The sequence below is a fragment of the Amphibalanus amphitrite genome, unplaced genomic scaffold, assembly GCF_019059575.1.
Source record: "Amphibalanus amphitrite isolate SeventyFive unplaced genomic scaffold, NRLGWU_Aamphi_draft 000627F_arrow, whole genome shotgun sequence".
NCBI classification, from domain to species: Eukaryota; Metazoa; Arthropoda; class Thecostraca; order Balanomorpha; family Balanidae; genus Amphibalanus; species Amphibalanus amphitrite.
The window spans coordinates 284,612-298,922 of NW_024882121.1; the positions used below are offsets into that span (position 1 = coordinate 284,612).

The 14,311-nt window shown below is 50.3% G+C and overlaps 1 protein-coding gene across 22 annotated transcripts; it reads right to left on the minus strand.

Annotated features, from left to right (window-relative positions):
- Window positions 1–196: 196 nt before the first annotated feature.
- On the minus strand, window positions 197–14,222 carry LOC122363564 (beta-1-syntrophin-like). 22 transcript variants are annotated; one of them, XM_043332997.1, is made up of 11 exons: window positions 14,169–14,222; window positions 10,539–10,670; window positions 10,064–10,315; window positions 9,562–9,700; window positions 8,322–8,543; window positions 7,774–7,901; window positions 7,194–7,286; window positions 3,174–3,313; window positions 2,448–2,650; window positions 1,816–2,006; window positions 197–1,418 (listed from the first exon to the last, which is right to left on the minus strand). In XM_043332997.1, the coding sequence occupies exons 1-11, from the start codon at window positions 14,202–14,204 to the stop codon at window positions 1,326–1,328; spliced, it is 1,629 nt and encodes a 542-aa protein (XP_043188932.1). In that variant the 5' UTR covers window positions 14,205–14,222; the 3' UTR covers window positions 197–1,325. The 22 variants fall into 22 exon arrangements, with proteins under 22 accessions (XP_043188932.1, XP_043188942.1, XP_043188939.1 ...); XM_043333007.1 differs by having other exon boundaries at window positions 8,322–8,519; window positions 14,169–14,200; XM_043333004.1 differs by having other exon boundaries at window positions 8,322–8,519; window positions 14,135–14,190.
- Between the last annotated feature and the right edge of the window lie 89 nt (window positions 14,223–14,311).

Consider the following 14,311-nt stretch of genomic DNA (forward strand, 5'->3'; position numbering starts at 1 on the left):
TAATCAAACCGGAATTGCCTACATGTTTTCATTTACTACAGTTCCGGCCTTCCGGGATTATCGGGAAGGGGCCGATTGCGGAGTATGGGTGCACTCAGTGGGCACACTTGGTAGTAAATCGGCGCGGCCGCTTAGATCTGGTTTGGATGACGGCCGTTCATCGTACCCAACAGAGACATGAAAGAAAAAAGTAAAATAATGCCTATGATTAATGTAAATATATATTAAACGTCCAATAACTTGCCCAGATGCAATTTGGCACCGAACATGACCAGGCAAAAGTTATGAAATACATGCATACATTTACAATAAAACTTCATAATTCATAATACTTGATTCAGCGGCATCACCAGGCAGAGTGAGAGCTGACAGTACAGAATCACACATGCGTAGCATATTACAAAGATGCAACAGCACGGGACAGAGGCCAGCAGAGCCTAAAACGACAGCTCAGAAAACGCCGCAAATACACTCACAATATATAACTATGTAAATGCAGGACCAACAGGAAAGCGCGCCTGTTTCATATTGCGAGCCCCGCGCATAAAAAGAAAGGAAGAACGATCGGCCGCCGGGCCGTGTGCGCTACACCGGCCCCGCGGGCTCCAATTTGTACAGTTTTCACAACCGGCGGCGCCGCCCAACAGCCCACCACGCACTGATATGGTTCAGTTCATACCCGAGAGCGTGGAATAGCCCGCGACAGCCGCACCTAGCGGCCTGAGCGACAAGAGCAGGCCTGCCGAATGGTGGTTAGCTGATAGAACACCTCCAATGTCACTGGATTGGCGGACACAGCGCCGTCGAAAACGCCTATTGGTCGACGGACCGTCGTCGCAACGCTCATTGGCGGAAGGGTCAGGTCTAGTCGCTGATTTGCTTTGAGCAAGAGACGGCGACCGGCGCGTCGGCGCGCAGTGGCAGCGTTATTGCTAGCACACCACAGGACCGGAGCCAGCGGGCACCGCGGCTGAGCGGACGGCCGCCGACACAGCGCGAGCAACACCAGCGGGACACAAAGAACGCGCACCAACAGCAACCGTACACACAGAGCCCGGCGCGAGCCGCCCCAACAGCTGCCGAAAAACGAGCGAGCGCGCCGCCCGCCGCGCTGTAGAACACACATCGTAACATCGTTCGGCCCACCCACCGGCGGCGGCGGTCGTGATATAGCGGGGAAGACGAGGTGGCGCCGGACCGGGTCCGTCCGCGCCCACGGACTGATATGTGGCCGGCAGGACGCGATAGACCGCGCCGCGCCGTGCTGTGGTCACCGCACGCCCAGAGGGGGGGGGGGCAAACTTCGGGGAGGGTAGACCGGCTGCTCACGTCAGGCCCAAGCGCTCCACCTTGGCCGATAAAAATGTGTGCAGAGCGAAGACGAACGGCTTCGGAGACGATCCGAGGAAGTCCAACTCCTGTGGGGTCACATGGGGTCAGGGTCACTGAAGCCATAGACTATACGGCTGATAACACTACGTCCTTAGCGTAAGAGCACCGTACAATCAGGATGAGCCATCACTAAATTGACAATAAAATAGCATTACGCAAAAAAGGTGATGATACACCGACAGATATCGCTAAAACGGCGGAACAGTACCCGAGTGGTGACAGCAGCGGCAAAAAAAAACAACAACAACAACAGGTCAGTAGAACCTTACTTTGAAAAAAAGACAAATGGTATGCTCGCTAGGGTCGCGAATGAAGCAAATCAATGTAAATGAACACACATGAACGCTAAAGGAGGTGATGGATGAGTTACGATGCGTAAAAAAAAAAAACGAAGGATCAGTTCGGGCGCCCCATCGGACTGACCTGCATCTCGCCCTTGCCGAAGTTGAGGTGGACCACGCTGCGGTTATCGTCGCCAGAGTCCAGCAGTTTGTCGAAGCTGTAGTGCCAGAGCGCCTCGGGCAGCTGCGCGGCCGGGTCGGTGGCCGGCCGGAGCGTCAGGCCGTTCTCGAAGTGCATGGTCAGCCGCGCGTCCTGGCCCTTCCAGCGGCAGTCTATGAAGGAGAAAGATTCAGTGACAGTGCACGGGTGGTACCGGATAGGCTTACGTACTGGAACGGCCAAAGGCAGGCGAACGACACCAGCAAATGAAACTCAAGACGAATGAAACGACCGTGGCTGGCGTGGCTGACATGTTTGGTTTTTATACATCGGTCACAGGGCTGACTGAAGTTAAGAACTCATCAATCTTCAAGCAAAACAGGCAATGACCGTGCAAAATGTAACGGGTCTATTCTAACCCACACACATTCGCAATGTATCTGAAGTAATGTTTACATCTTTGCCATGGCCAGACCAGCCACTAGCGTTTAACCCAATATCATCACTCATCCTACCGAACTTGAGCTATCACACTACGTGACTCCACGCCATCCTATGTCCAGCGCCATATTCTGTCTACGCCAGCAAACACCCATCACTTTTCCATTACTCACCAAACACCAGCTGCTGCAGATCAGCCACTGCCGAGTGCGTGGCCTGCACCACGGCCCTGCTCCAGGTGGCCAGGTCCCGGGGCGTCTCCACGCGCCACTGTACTGCGGTGACGCCGCGCCGCGTGCCCGTCCGCGTGGTTAGGGTGATGGGCTCCGAGGGGGACGGCGGTCCGTCGGTGGGCGTCAGACGGTACCGCACCAGACTGTCGCGGGGGGGGGAGGTCAAAGGCGGGTCACAGACAGGTCAGGGAGAGTCAGTGTGTGTGTGAGGGGGGGGGTAGGTCAAACGGGGACAAGGTGTGTCAGAAAATGCTCTGAGAGGGGTTGGTGGGCCAGTATGTGCATGTGGGGGCGGAATCAGGTGGGCTCAACCGACGGAGACGGACAGTAAATAGCACATCAAGTAGGTCAAAGAGGTCGAATAGGCAGGTCAGAAGTTGGTATGCCAAGTAGGTTAGGACCATAGCACATGGAAGTTATATACATTGCACCTAACACAACGCTTCGGTCCTGAACCATTACGAAATACGGATAAGATAGGGACACTTTTTTCGCGAAAATAGCATTCCACTCCCCTGGACCAATTCAGAAACTTTAAGCCTCACAGCAATGAACAGACAAAAACCACAACAATCAAACCCTCATTGGCACCGCCTCACATCGACCACCTGCGCCCCCTCCCCTCCCTCCACAACTGTGTCGCCCCCACACACACAGGTGACCCACCGTGTCATGAAGAGGGGCAGGGCGACGGCCGGCGCTGCCCACGCCTCCAGCGTCCAGGGCACCTTGTTAAACAGCAGCAGCTCCCGCTCAGTCACCGCCGCGAACCGCTGCTCCCACGGACGGTTGTCCAGCGACTGGTCCTGTGGAGACCGGATGGCAAGATTAAACATTACCGCCACGAAACGCTGCCTCTCATGGACGGTTGTCCAGCGACTGGTCCTGTGGGGAGACCGGATGGCAAGATTAAACATTACCGCCACGAAACGCTGCTCCCACGGACGGTTGTCCAGCGACTGGTCCTGTGGGGAGACCGGATGGCAAGATTAAACATTACCGCCACGAAACGTTGCCTCTCACGGACGGTTATCCAGCGACTGGTCCTATAGGGAGACGGGTTAGACATCAGCAGGGTTAGATATCAGGCAGGGTTGGATATCAGCGAACCGCTGCTCCCACGGACGGTTGTCCAGCGACTGGTCCTGTGGGGAGACCGGATGGCAAGATTAAACATTACCGCCACGAACCGCTGCTCCCACGGACGGTTATCCAGCGACTGGTCCTGTGGGGAGACCGGATGGCAAGATTAAACATTACCGCCACGAACCGCTGCTCCCACGGACGGTTATCCAGCGACTGGTCCTATAGGGAGACGGGTTAGACATCAGCAGGGTTAGATATCAGGCAGGGTTGGATATCAGCGAACCGCTGCTCCCACGGACGGTTGTCCAGCGACTGGTCCTGTGGGGAGACCGGATGGCAAGATTAAACATTACCGCCACGAAACGCTGCTCCCACGGACGGTTGTCCAGCGACTGGTCCTGTGGGGAGACCGGATGGCAAGATTAAACATTACCGCCACGAAACGCTGCTCCCACGGACGGTTGTCCAGCGACTGGTCCTGTGGGGAGACCGGATGGCAAGATTAAACATTACCGCCACGAAACGCTGCTCCCACGGACGGTTGTCCAGCGACTGGTCCTGTGGGGAGACCGGATGGCAAGATTAAACATTACCGCCACGAACCGCTGCTCCCACGGACGGTTATCCAGCGACTGGTCCTATAGGGAGACGGGTTAGACATCAGCAGGGTTAGATATCAGGCAGGGTTGGATATCAGCGAACCGCTGCTCCCACGGACGGTTGTCCAGCGACTGGTCCTGTGGGGAGACCGGATGGCAAGATTAAACATTACCGCCACGAAACGCTGCTCCCACGGACGGTTGTCCAGCGACTGGTCCTGTGGGGAGACCGGATGGCAAGATTAAACATTACCGCCACGAAACGCTGCTCCCACGGACGGTTGTCCAGCGACTGGTCCTGTGGGGAGACCGGATGGCAAGATTAAACATTACCGCCACGAAACGCTGCTCCCACGGACGGTTGTCCAGCGACTGGTCCTGTGGGGAGACCGGATGGCAAGATTAAACATTACCGCCACGAAACGCTGCCTCTCATGGACGGTTGTCCAGAGACTGGTCCTATAGGGAGACAGGTTAGACATCAGCAGGGTTAGATATCAGGCAGGGTTAGATATCAGCGAACCGCTGCTCCCACGGACGGTTGTCCAGAGACTGGTCCTGTGGGGAGACCGGATGGCAAGATTAAACATTACCGCCACGAACCGCTGCTCCCACGGGCGGTTGTCCAGAGACTGATCCTGTGGGGAGACCGGATGGCAAGATTAAACATTACCGCCACGAACCGCTGCTCCCACGGACGGTTGTCCAGCGACTGGTCCTGTGGGGAGACCGGATGGCAAGATTAAACATTACCGCCACGAAACGCTGCCTCTCATGGACGGTTGTCCAGAGACTGGTCCTATAGGGAGACAGGTTAGACATCAGCAGGGTTAGATATCAGGCAGGGTTAGATATCAGCGAACCGCTGCTCCCACGGACGGTTGTCCAGAGACTGGTCCTGTGGGGAGACGGGTTACATATCAGCAGGGTTAGATATCAGGCAGGGTTAGATATCAATAGGGTTAGATATCAGCGAACCGCTGCTCCCACGGACGGTTGTCCAGAGACTGGTCCTGTGGGGAGACCGGATGGCAAGATTAAACATTACCGCCACGAACCGCTGCTCCCACGGACGGTTGTCCAGAGACTGGTCCTGTGGGGAGACGGGTTAGATATCAGCCGGGTTAGAGATCAGTAGGGTTAGATATATGGCAGGGTTAGATATTACCGAACCGCTACTCTTAAGGCCTGGCTACACTATGCGTTTTCTGCGTGCGTTTTTGCAGGTTTGCGTGTTTTGCGTAATATCGTTCTAGGAAAAAAGTTATAAACAATATAATTTTTACTTTGGTTATATACAAAAGCTAATATAATTCTTATATAACTAAAATTTAAGGTGAAAAACATCACAAAAACGTAATATCGTTCTTTTTTTCTAGAACGATATCACGCAAAACACGCAAACACGCAAAAAACGCACGAAGAAAACGCATAGTGTAGCCAGGCCTTTAGGGACGGTTGTCCAGCGACTGGTCGTGTGGGGAGACGGGTTAGACGTCAGCAGGGTTAGACATCAGCAGGGTTGGATATTAGCGAACCGCTGCTCCCAAGAACGGTTGTCCAGCGACTGGTCCTGTGGGAAGAGGCGGAGTGTTAGAGTTGGATACCACCGCCGCGAAACGTTACCACGACTGGTGAAAGTTGTCCTGAGATTAGTCCTATATGGGAGGGCAGAATGTAGGTATCAATGTCAGTGTCAGTCCTGAAGGCAGTGTCAGTGTCTGTGTCAGCAGCTGTTCCCAATCAAGGCTAGCACGACTGTTCCAATGGGAGGGACGCCCAGACGGGACACATTCAGTGTCGGGGGATCACCTCGGAACCTGTCAGAGCAGACCACAGCTGGCGGCACAAATCACAGCACAGACGGCTGTGACGGCGGCGCACCGCACAGCACAGACGGTTGGACCGGCGGCACAAATCACAGCACAGCCAGTTGGGACGGCGGCGCACAGCACAGCTGAGACGGCTGAGACGGCGGCGCACATCTGACCATACAGGTGTGGGACAGGTGGTGGTGGGGTGAGTGACTTAAATGGCTCAAGTGCAGTGTCCCAAAATTGAGTTTTGTATGGGGTGTCAGAGGGGAAAATTACCCACCAAAAAGAGGGGAGAGAGTGGAAAACTGCTGATTCGATTAGATCAAAAAAAGAGTGAAAAACGCCATAAAGCATGGATTTTATTCTAGGGTGTAGAATGATTGATGCTAAACCGGGCATCCACACAACCGCTCTTTCTAGAGGTAAAAAATCTAGGTTTTCTTGGTTGGGAGTGGAAAATTGTTCTTAAAAATTGGTGGTGAGAGTGGAAAATGGATTTCCTTTGGATGTCATTTCCCACCCAAATCGACAAATTTTGGGACATTGCTCAAGTGACAAGCATCGTGGCTGCAGCCCAAAAGTACAGGCACGATAGTACGAGCAGATTAAAATAACGATAAGATTCTACTTCAAATTCATAACCATGCCATCACCGGCAATGATCTGGAACGACACTGGAGAGCAGAGCAATTACCGACGCCCAAAGCCAGCTCCGGCAACAAAAACACCGACGTACCGTCAGGCGTCACCATCATCAGCATCATAGTCATCATGACATCACCATAACACCAAATTCCGTAAGGTGGGGCTATTTGAAACAGTATTTAAAATTGTTATAAAATAAAAAACCGTTTGAAATTTATGCTTAAATTTTGCTCAGGCGATTTACTGCTCGATTCCACGCCTTCCTGAGCAAAAATATCACATAAAAATCAAACGCTCTTCATTTTATAGCGATTTTAAATACTGTCTCAAATAGCCCCACTGTCTCAAATAGCCCCACTTTACGGTACCAACAAGACTAGCATCCTTATCACCATCTTTCCACCATTATCTACAGGAGCACGGGACACCCTCTGATGTTCGGTGAATCGCACATGAACCCAGCCCAAATCACCCTCAGTCCTACCTAGTAACTAAGACAGTGATCTGCAGTTACAGCAGTCACCCATGCTCAGGCTCACCTGTTCTGTGGATCGTACACGGACCCAGCCCATGTGCAGCACACTACTGCCGTCCAGAAGGTCACGTACGCGCTCATTGGTGACCTCGATCGCCTGGGGGCAGGGGCGCGTGGGTCAGAACGGCGACCTCGACCCCAGGCAGCATGGGTGAGATCACACGGGACCACACAGTGAGCATAGTGGTTCGAGATGGCATTGCACCTGGACGGGAACGATGCTAGAAGGAATCATTCACAATAGCCCTGAGTTTGGAAACGAAAACAACTGCAATAGCCCTGAGTTTGGAAACGAAAACAACTAACTAGTTACCAAGACCGTAATTGCCCTAACGCATTGATCATGTTTCAAAACCCCCAACTGAATAGGTATCAAATTAGAATGACTCACAAAGAACTACTCGAATATCGACCTGGAAAATGGTGACTGAGACGGTGGCGGTAATTCAACAAGATGATGGAGACTAAAACGTGATGGCAGGTAAACGAAAGACAACATAAAATGCCATCCAGTGAAGGGTTAATAATGTAAAGGCTTGATCGAAGTCAAGGGATCACGAGTTCACGAGGCGGGAGCGGCTGACCTGCTGCGTCAGGGCGCTCAGTGACGAGTGCAGCGTGTTGAACCAGCAGTTGACCTGGTTGACGTCGGAGGATCGCAGCACACAGCAGTGCAGCAGGTCCTGAGAGTGAATCTCGAAACTGTTGGCATCTGCCGGGCGATCGGCCGCAGGCTGTTAGTGGGGAGATAGCGAGCCGGCTCAGGCTCCCGCTGCTTTGGAAACAGGGTCACAGGATAGGCACATAATACGACTGGTTATACACATAATTAGCTATATTAACAAACAATGCTCGAAATACCGACGGGGCCACGCTTGTCAAACTCAGAAAGCGCCGTTCAGTCTGGTTTCATCATCACAGCATGAGCAAGCAATTCAGAATCACCCATTGTGTCATCTACGGGACAACTACATGACCAGATACACATCACCAGACTCTGAACACATCCTGGAGCAAACTCCACTAATGGCCTACCGGACACCACCCTGCACACCTGACAATACCGGGCGGCTCCCCACGAGTCCTCTCCCCCCCCCCCCCCCCGTGCACTTGGGGGCTGCTCAGTTCTCACCCTGGCACCGGATGTTCCTGGCCAGATGACAGAGCTGTAGACGGATCAGTTTCGTGTCCGGGGAGCGCTCCGGCGGTCGTTCGGAAGGCGAGCTGGCCAGCCGGCCGGGCGTCAGGTACTCGCGCTCCACGTCCCAGCCCAGCTGGCCCGTCAGCGTCGCCTTGCGGAAGTAGCGCTTCACCTCGCGTAGGTACTTGACTGAAACGTAGAACGACGGGACGACTGGGGGGAGAGAGCGGACAGAGAGCGGCCGGGCGGGAGCGGGACCGGGCGGGGGCGGGAACGGGGGGACGGCGAGCTCAGCCGTGCGGCGGCGGCGGGCGGGCGGGGCGGGGGCGGCGCGCCCCGGCTGGGCGGGACACCGCGGCGGCCGGGGCGGCACCGCCAGCATGCTGGCTAACCACTGCGGTACACACACACGGCACACAACTCCACACTTCAGCCGACAGTCTGAGGCAGCCGTGCGGACAGTCTGGGACCGTCAGGGGCCAGAGCTGCCACAGCTGACTGAGGGCGGTTACAGCTGCCCCAGCTCTCCCGCTGCGTCCACTACAGCTGTATCAGCCCGCCCGCGAACGGCGGCCCAGCAAAGCCATTCGATCATCCCCCGAAAGTGCCGAGTCCACCGACATAAGGGCGCACAGTGGAACCCGGCGGCGCGCGCGGAAGCCAAACGGCAAGCACTGATAGAGCGGAGAGATCAGGCCTCAGTAAGGTGAGCCACCATCAAACGGGCAATTAACTAAGCAGTCCATAGAGCAAATCAAATCGCAAACTAGAGGGCAGCCGCGTAATAAACAAACGTTAGGTGTGAGGGCAGTACAAAATGCTCAAGATTAATATGAGAAATGAAATCAAAAGCATGTCAAAATACAACATCCAAGCTTACCGATGGTTTGACGAAACAGCGGACGGTTCCTTTTATGAACACATCATAGTAAAGGTAAAACAAATAACAAATACAGTGATTGTTTTAGCATCCGCCTTAGCTCGTTTTGGGATTGGCTGATAATTTCGAAGTGCTGACGTTGCGTGAATCGTTATAAATATCGTATAACTTACCAAGTCCACCTAACTCCTCTTCCCCTGGCACACAGATAAGTAACGTCACACAGTAGGCGTATCTCAAGCCATAGCCTCGAAACTCCCGCCTCCATCTCTCTTTCCTTGTGACAAATGGCAGAACCTCCGACCCTCCCCCCCCCCCCCCGACGGCCAGCAGCCCGCGTGGCGCACTGACCTTCCAAGATGACCTGTTTGCCGGCACGTTTCAGCGTCTGCACGGCGGCATCATGTGTAGCGTCGCGGAGATCCTCATTGTTGACGAACAGGATGGCGTCACCGACGTAAAGCTGCTCGGTCTGATCGGCCGCCATGCCCTGTGGGCCAGAGGTCAGGTCAGGTCGGGTCAGTAGTTTAGCGGTCATGGAACAATTAGATTTCACAGCGGGTCACACCGAGGCACGCCGGTCACACCGAGGTCCAGCATAACACGATACCGTATAAAAAGGTGAAGGCTGAAAAAATACCGACACACACAGCCAGCATGGGTATCGCTGACAACTGACAGCTGGGCTGTTCCCGATGATCACCGAGCAACGCCTGTCTCCGGTTCTAGATGACATGACAAAAAGGTATGCAGCTTGTACCTTTCACAAGAGTTTCACCATTATTTCTAACAAGCTCGTCGACGTGATTGTCATCGATAGATGGAGTCAACATATCCAAGCAATTTACTGTACCTTGAAAATCTTTGAGATGAGTATGGGCATCTTGTTCTCCTTTCCGCCCTTGATTGAGATGCCGAGGCCGCTGCTCTCGGGTTTGTTGATGACCACGGTCCGCTTGTGGTTGGCGACGGCGTCGGGCACGTCGTCGGTCGGCGAGCTGTCGTTGTTGTTGACCATGTTGTCGGTGACGTCGTCCAGCGTGACGCTGAGGTAGTCGCCCTCCATGCCGACCGTGGCGCTGTACCATTGGTCCTGGATGCATACCTGCGCAACAAAGAGGGAAACACTGCCTCACTCATTGCTTAAGTCGATCATGATGAAAATAGGCATATAATGGAGCCATTTAGCAGCATACTTTGGCATAAGTATTTGATGCTCAACACTGAAAGTTGAAATAACCTTTTGATCACAGCACTACTGATATCAGGGTTTATTTTCAAATATGTTACTATGACATGTAGGTATCCTATGAAAGAGCAACACTCACCTCCAATGGACTGTATGGCTGGTAGGAGATTTTTGAGCTCAGAGTGTCACTCCTGTTCATTGATGATATTGTGTCTGACTTATAGCCAGACTCAACTTTTTGTTGGTGACCATTTGGCTCCATGTGTTGTGCCTGGAACATATGCATGTCTTAACAGCTTTCAGACTTTTGGGCACTAAGTACTAACAGACAATAGAAAATCCAGGAGAGAAGGCATTTATGGTCATTACTGATTTATAAAGCTTTTTAGTGAAAGATACTGGTGAAAGTATATAAATGGAATACCACAAAAGACACATTAAAAAAAGGCTATATAAAATAGATAGGTACATAATTTACAGTAATCTCCAAGTTTTTAACCCCTGGGGCATTCCACGATAGATCGACCAAAGCCGTACACCCTCATATTTTATTTTTTGCTTAAAATTGGTCTAATGGGTTGTGATGGGCGGGGAAGCCAGCTGTGCCGAGGATTTTTTTCTTCGAACAACGGTTTCCGAGATATAGCCTCAGGCAATTCCTGGAGGTCACGCTGCAACCCTATGTTTGGCGGCTTATAACTCAGAAACTATTGGTTTTCTATAGTAAAAACTTTATATGGTTCAACTCGCAATCAACCAACAAACGTTTTGGCTATCTTGGATTTTCGATTTTTGAAAATTTTGATCACGTGACATCTTGACCTTTTATTCGAAGAGTGACCTTGATATTTTCCCAACTGAAAGTCGCAATTATGTCTGATGACGATTAAAGCCTTATCAATTGTCATTCATATGCGCAAATAAAAAAAGTGGCTATCGCCCTGCGTTGACCTCAGGTCAGGTCATTTTTATGACCTGTCCATTATTACGAGCGGGAGCGACGCGAGATCTCGAGAATATAGCAAGATAGCGACAAGCGGTAAACGGTACAGGATTCACACGGATAAGATCTACAATTTTTACGGAGGTCATTTTCAGGTCAGGTCAAAGATGACGTCACAGGGGTAAAAAGGAAGTCAAAATAGTTTTGGGTGTACCTTTTGATCTAATAAAGAAAGAGATGTGGAACAGGCACCATTGTGTTCTTTCGCCTAGCGCCAGTTCGTTTTGAATTTCAATACCGATGACCTAAGATCAGGTCAATTGCTTGACCACCCCATTATAAGTCAATTGGGGAAAAATCAGCTCCCTTATTTTTACACTAAAACGCGTCGGAATTGCCTAATATACCATGAGTGACTTCATATACGACTAACTTTGACTACCTTGAGACCTTTTTTGCTCTTGGTCAACTGTGACGTTGCTCTTGGGTCATGTGACGTCATGAAAGGTCACCAAATGTTTTTTGCATATAATTCCTTACAGGTTTGAGATACAGCCGCGCGGATAGGCTCATTGTGTTCAGCTCGTCAAGGCCCATCGAATGATATATGATGACCTTAAGGTCACGTGACCTAAGGTCAACTTTTGACCTTGACCTTTTGAGGTCAACATACAGATGTTTCGATGCGGATCGACGAGAGGATCACGATGGTGCTATTAGTTTGTTCCTAGCTGGGATACTTTGAAAGTTATTCGAGAAAAACTTCATATATATGTAGTGCCGCCATTTAGACTTTCTTTTTACCCCTGTGACGTCATCTTTGACCTGACCTGAAAATAACCTGAGTAAAAATTGTAGACCTTATCCATGTGTACTTTGTGCCGTTTACCACTTGTCGCTATCTTGCTTTGTTCTCGAGATCTCGCTGTCGCTCCCGCTCGTAATAATGGGAAGGTCATAAAAATGACCTGACCTGAGGTCAACGCAGGCCGAAAGCCACTTTTTTTATTTGCGCATATGAATGACAATTGATAAGGCTTTAATCGTCATCAGACATAATTGCGACTTTCAGTTGGGAAAATATCAAGGTCACTCTTCGAAAAAAAGGTCAAGATGTCACGTGATCAAAATTTTCAAAAATCGAAAATCCGAGATAGCCAAAACGTTTGTTGGTTGATTGCGAGTTGAACCATATAAAGTTTTTACCATAGAAAACCAATAGTTTCTGAGTTATAAGCCACCAAACATAGGGTTGCAGTGTGACCTCCAGGAACTGCCCGAGGCTATATCTCGGAAACCGTTGTTCGAAGAAAAAAATCCTTGCCACAGCTGGGTTCCCCGCCCATCACAACCCATTAGACCAATTTTAAGCAAAAAATTAAATACGAGGGTGTAAATTTTATTTATTTTTGGTCGATCTATCGTGGAATGCCCCCCCCCCCCCCCTACTAGCAGGGGCAGAGCCATTCAGTTTGTATTAGGGGACAACAAATTATTGTTGACTAAACCCAGCAGGAACATCTACTGCTCTCTTCACTATTTAGTATTTTCAAACCACTGCATAAGATATTAAGATTTAAGGCAGCAGCATGAGGATACAAAGCCCAATGGCCAACATTCAATTTAACAGAAAAAGACACTTAAGTCTGAATCTTGGCTTTATCTTCAATCTTGGCTTTATAATGTTATGGTACCTGGACCACTTAATAAAAAACAAGCCTCCACCATGTAGAGGGAGCTTGTTGATACAATCAAGGCCCTGAATCCTGTTTCACTGCATGATGCTGCAGCATGCTATGGCTATGTGAAGCGGTATATTGGGTTTCCATGCAAACATCAACAAACTCAGATGCTCGCAAAACCTAGGCAAATGTCTCAAACACCACACCAATACAGCAGTGTAGTTCAGCGTGCTGCAGCATCGTACCTTGAGAAAGGGCCCAGTTACGGTTTGAAAAACTGATCCCCAGCCTTTTACGGTCAAGATTCATATTGAGCAGCAAAACTGAATTAAGGTTAATTTGGCATTGCCCCACAAAAAAAGCATTACCCCGCATTCGATGTAACTCGGACGACGAAGATTCTAGGTCGTTCGGCCAATCACGTTCAAGGTTAGCGGGGGCTTGGCTGTGGATATGGAACGTTATTGGCCGGACGGCGTAGAATCTTCGTCGTCCGAGACATCAAACGCGGGGTTAGACTAGTTATGATATCATCTTGGTTCCTGTTTAAGCTTAACACTGGCAGTTATTGCAGAAAATGATTAATTAAATCCATATACAGACAGTTTTCGGTAAATGTCAAGTTTAAGTCCTAAGAAGATTTCATTGATAAATTCTTCATATTTTTACATTATTTGACATCCTGAATCCAAAAATGATACTCATATGTCTCGCAAATAAAAGAAAAAAACATAATCAAACCTGACCTAACCTTACCTACTTACCTATAACCTACCAACCTACAACCTACAAACCTACCCTAACCTACAAACCTACCTACCTACAACCTAAAACCTACAAACCTACAACCTAACCTAACCTAAAACCTAAAATTTTTGCTGTTTCATATTCGTATCAAAAGCGCCACAGTTGTAGTTAGGACCTAAACTTGACATATACCCAGTTTTCAACCAGCCTGAACCAAACGCCCACTTTGACTTTATTCAAGCAACTGGTAAATATGTAGATTGTAGGTATCCTTCTTGATGACTAGAAAAGTGCGCTGGTATGAGGCTAGGGGGTAGTATAGTAACCTATAATTATTATCACGCCCCGTTCTCGGTCACAAACCGGTATAATTATACAGAACCAATACAGAACAAACAAATTTCAGAAAGATCGGAAGGAAGATCAAGATCATTCGTGTTCTTTTATCGGCATCAGCGCTGAACGCAAACAAGTATGCAGCATGCACATGTGTGCTTGATTGTCTTGACGCGTGAATTAATTTTAAAAGATAGCCAAATA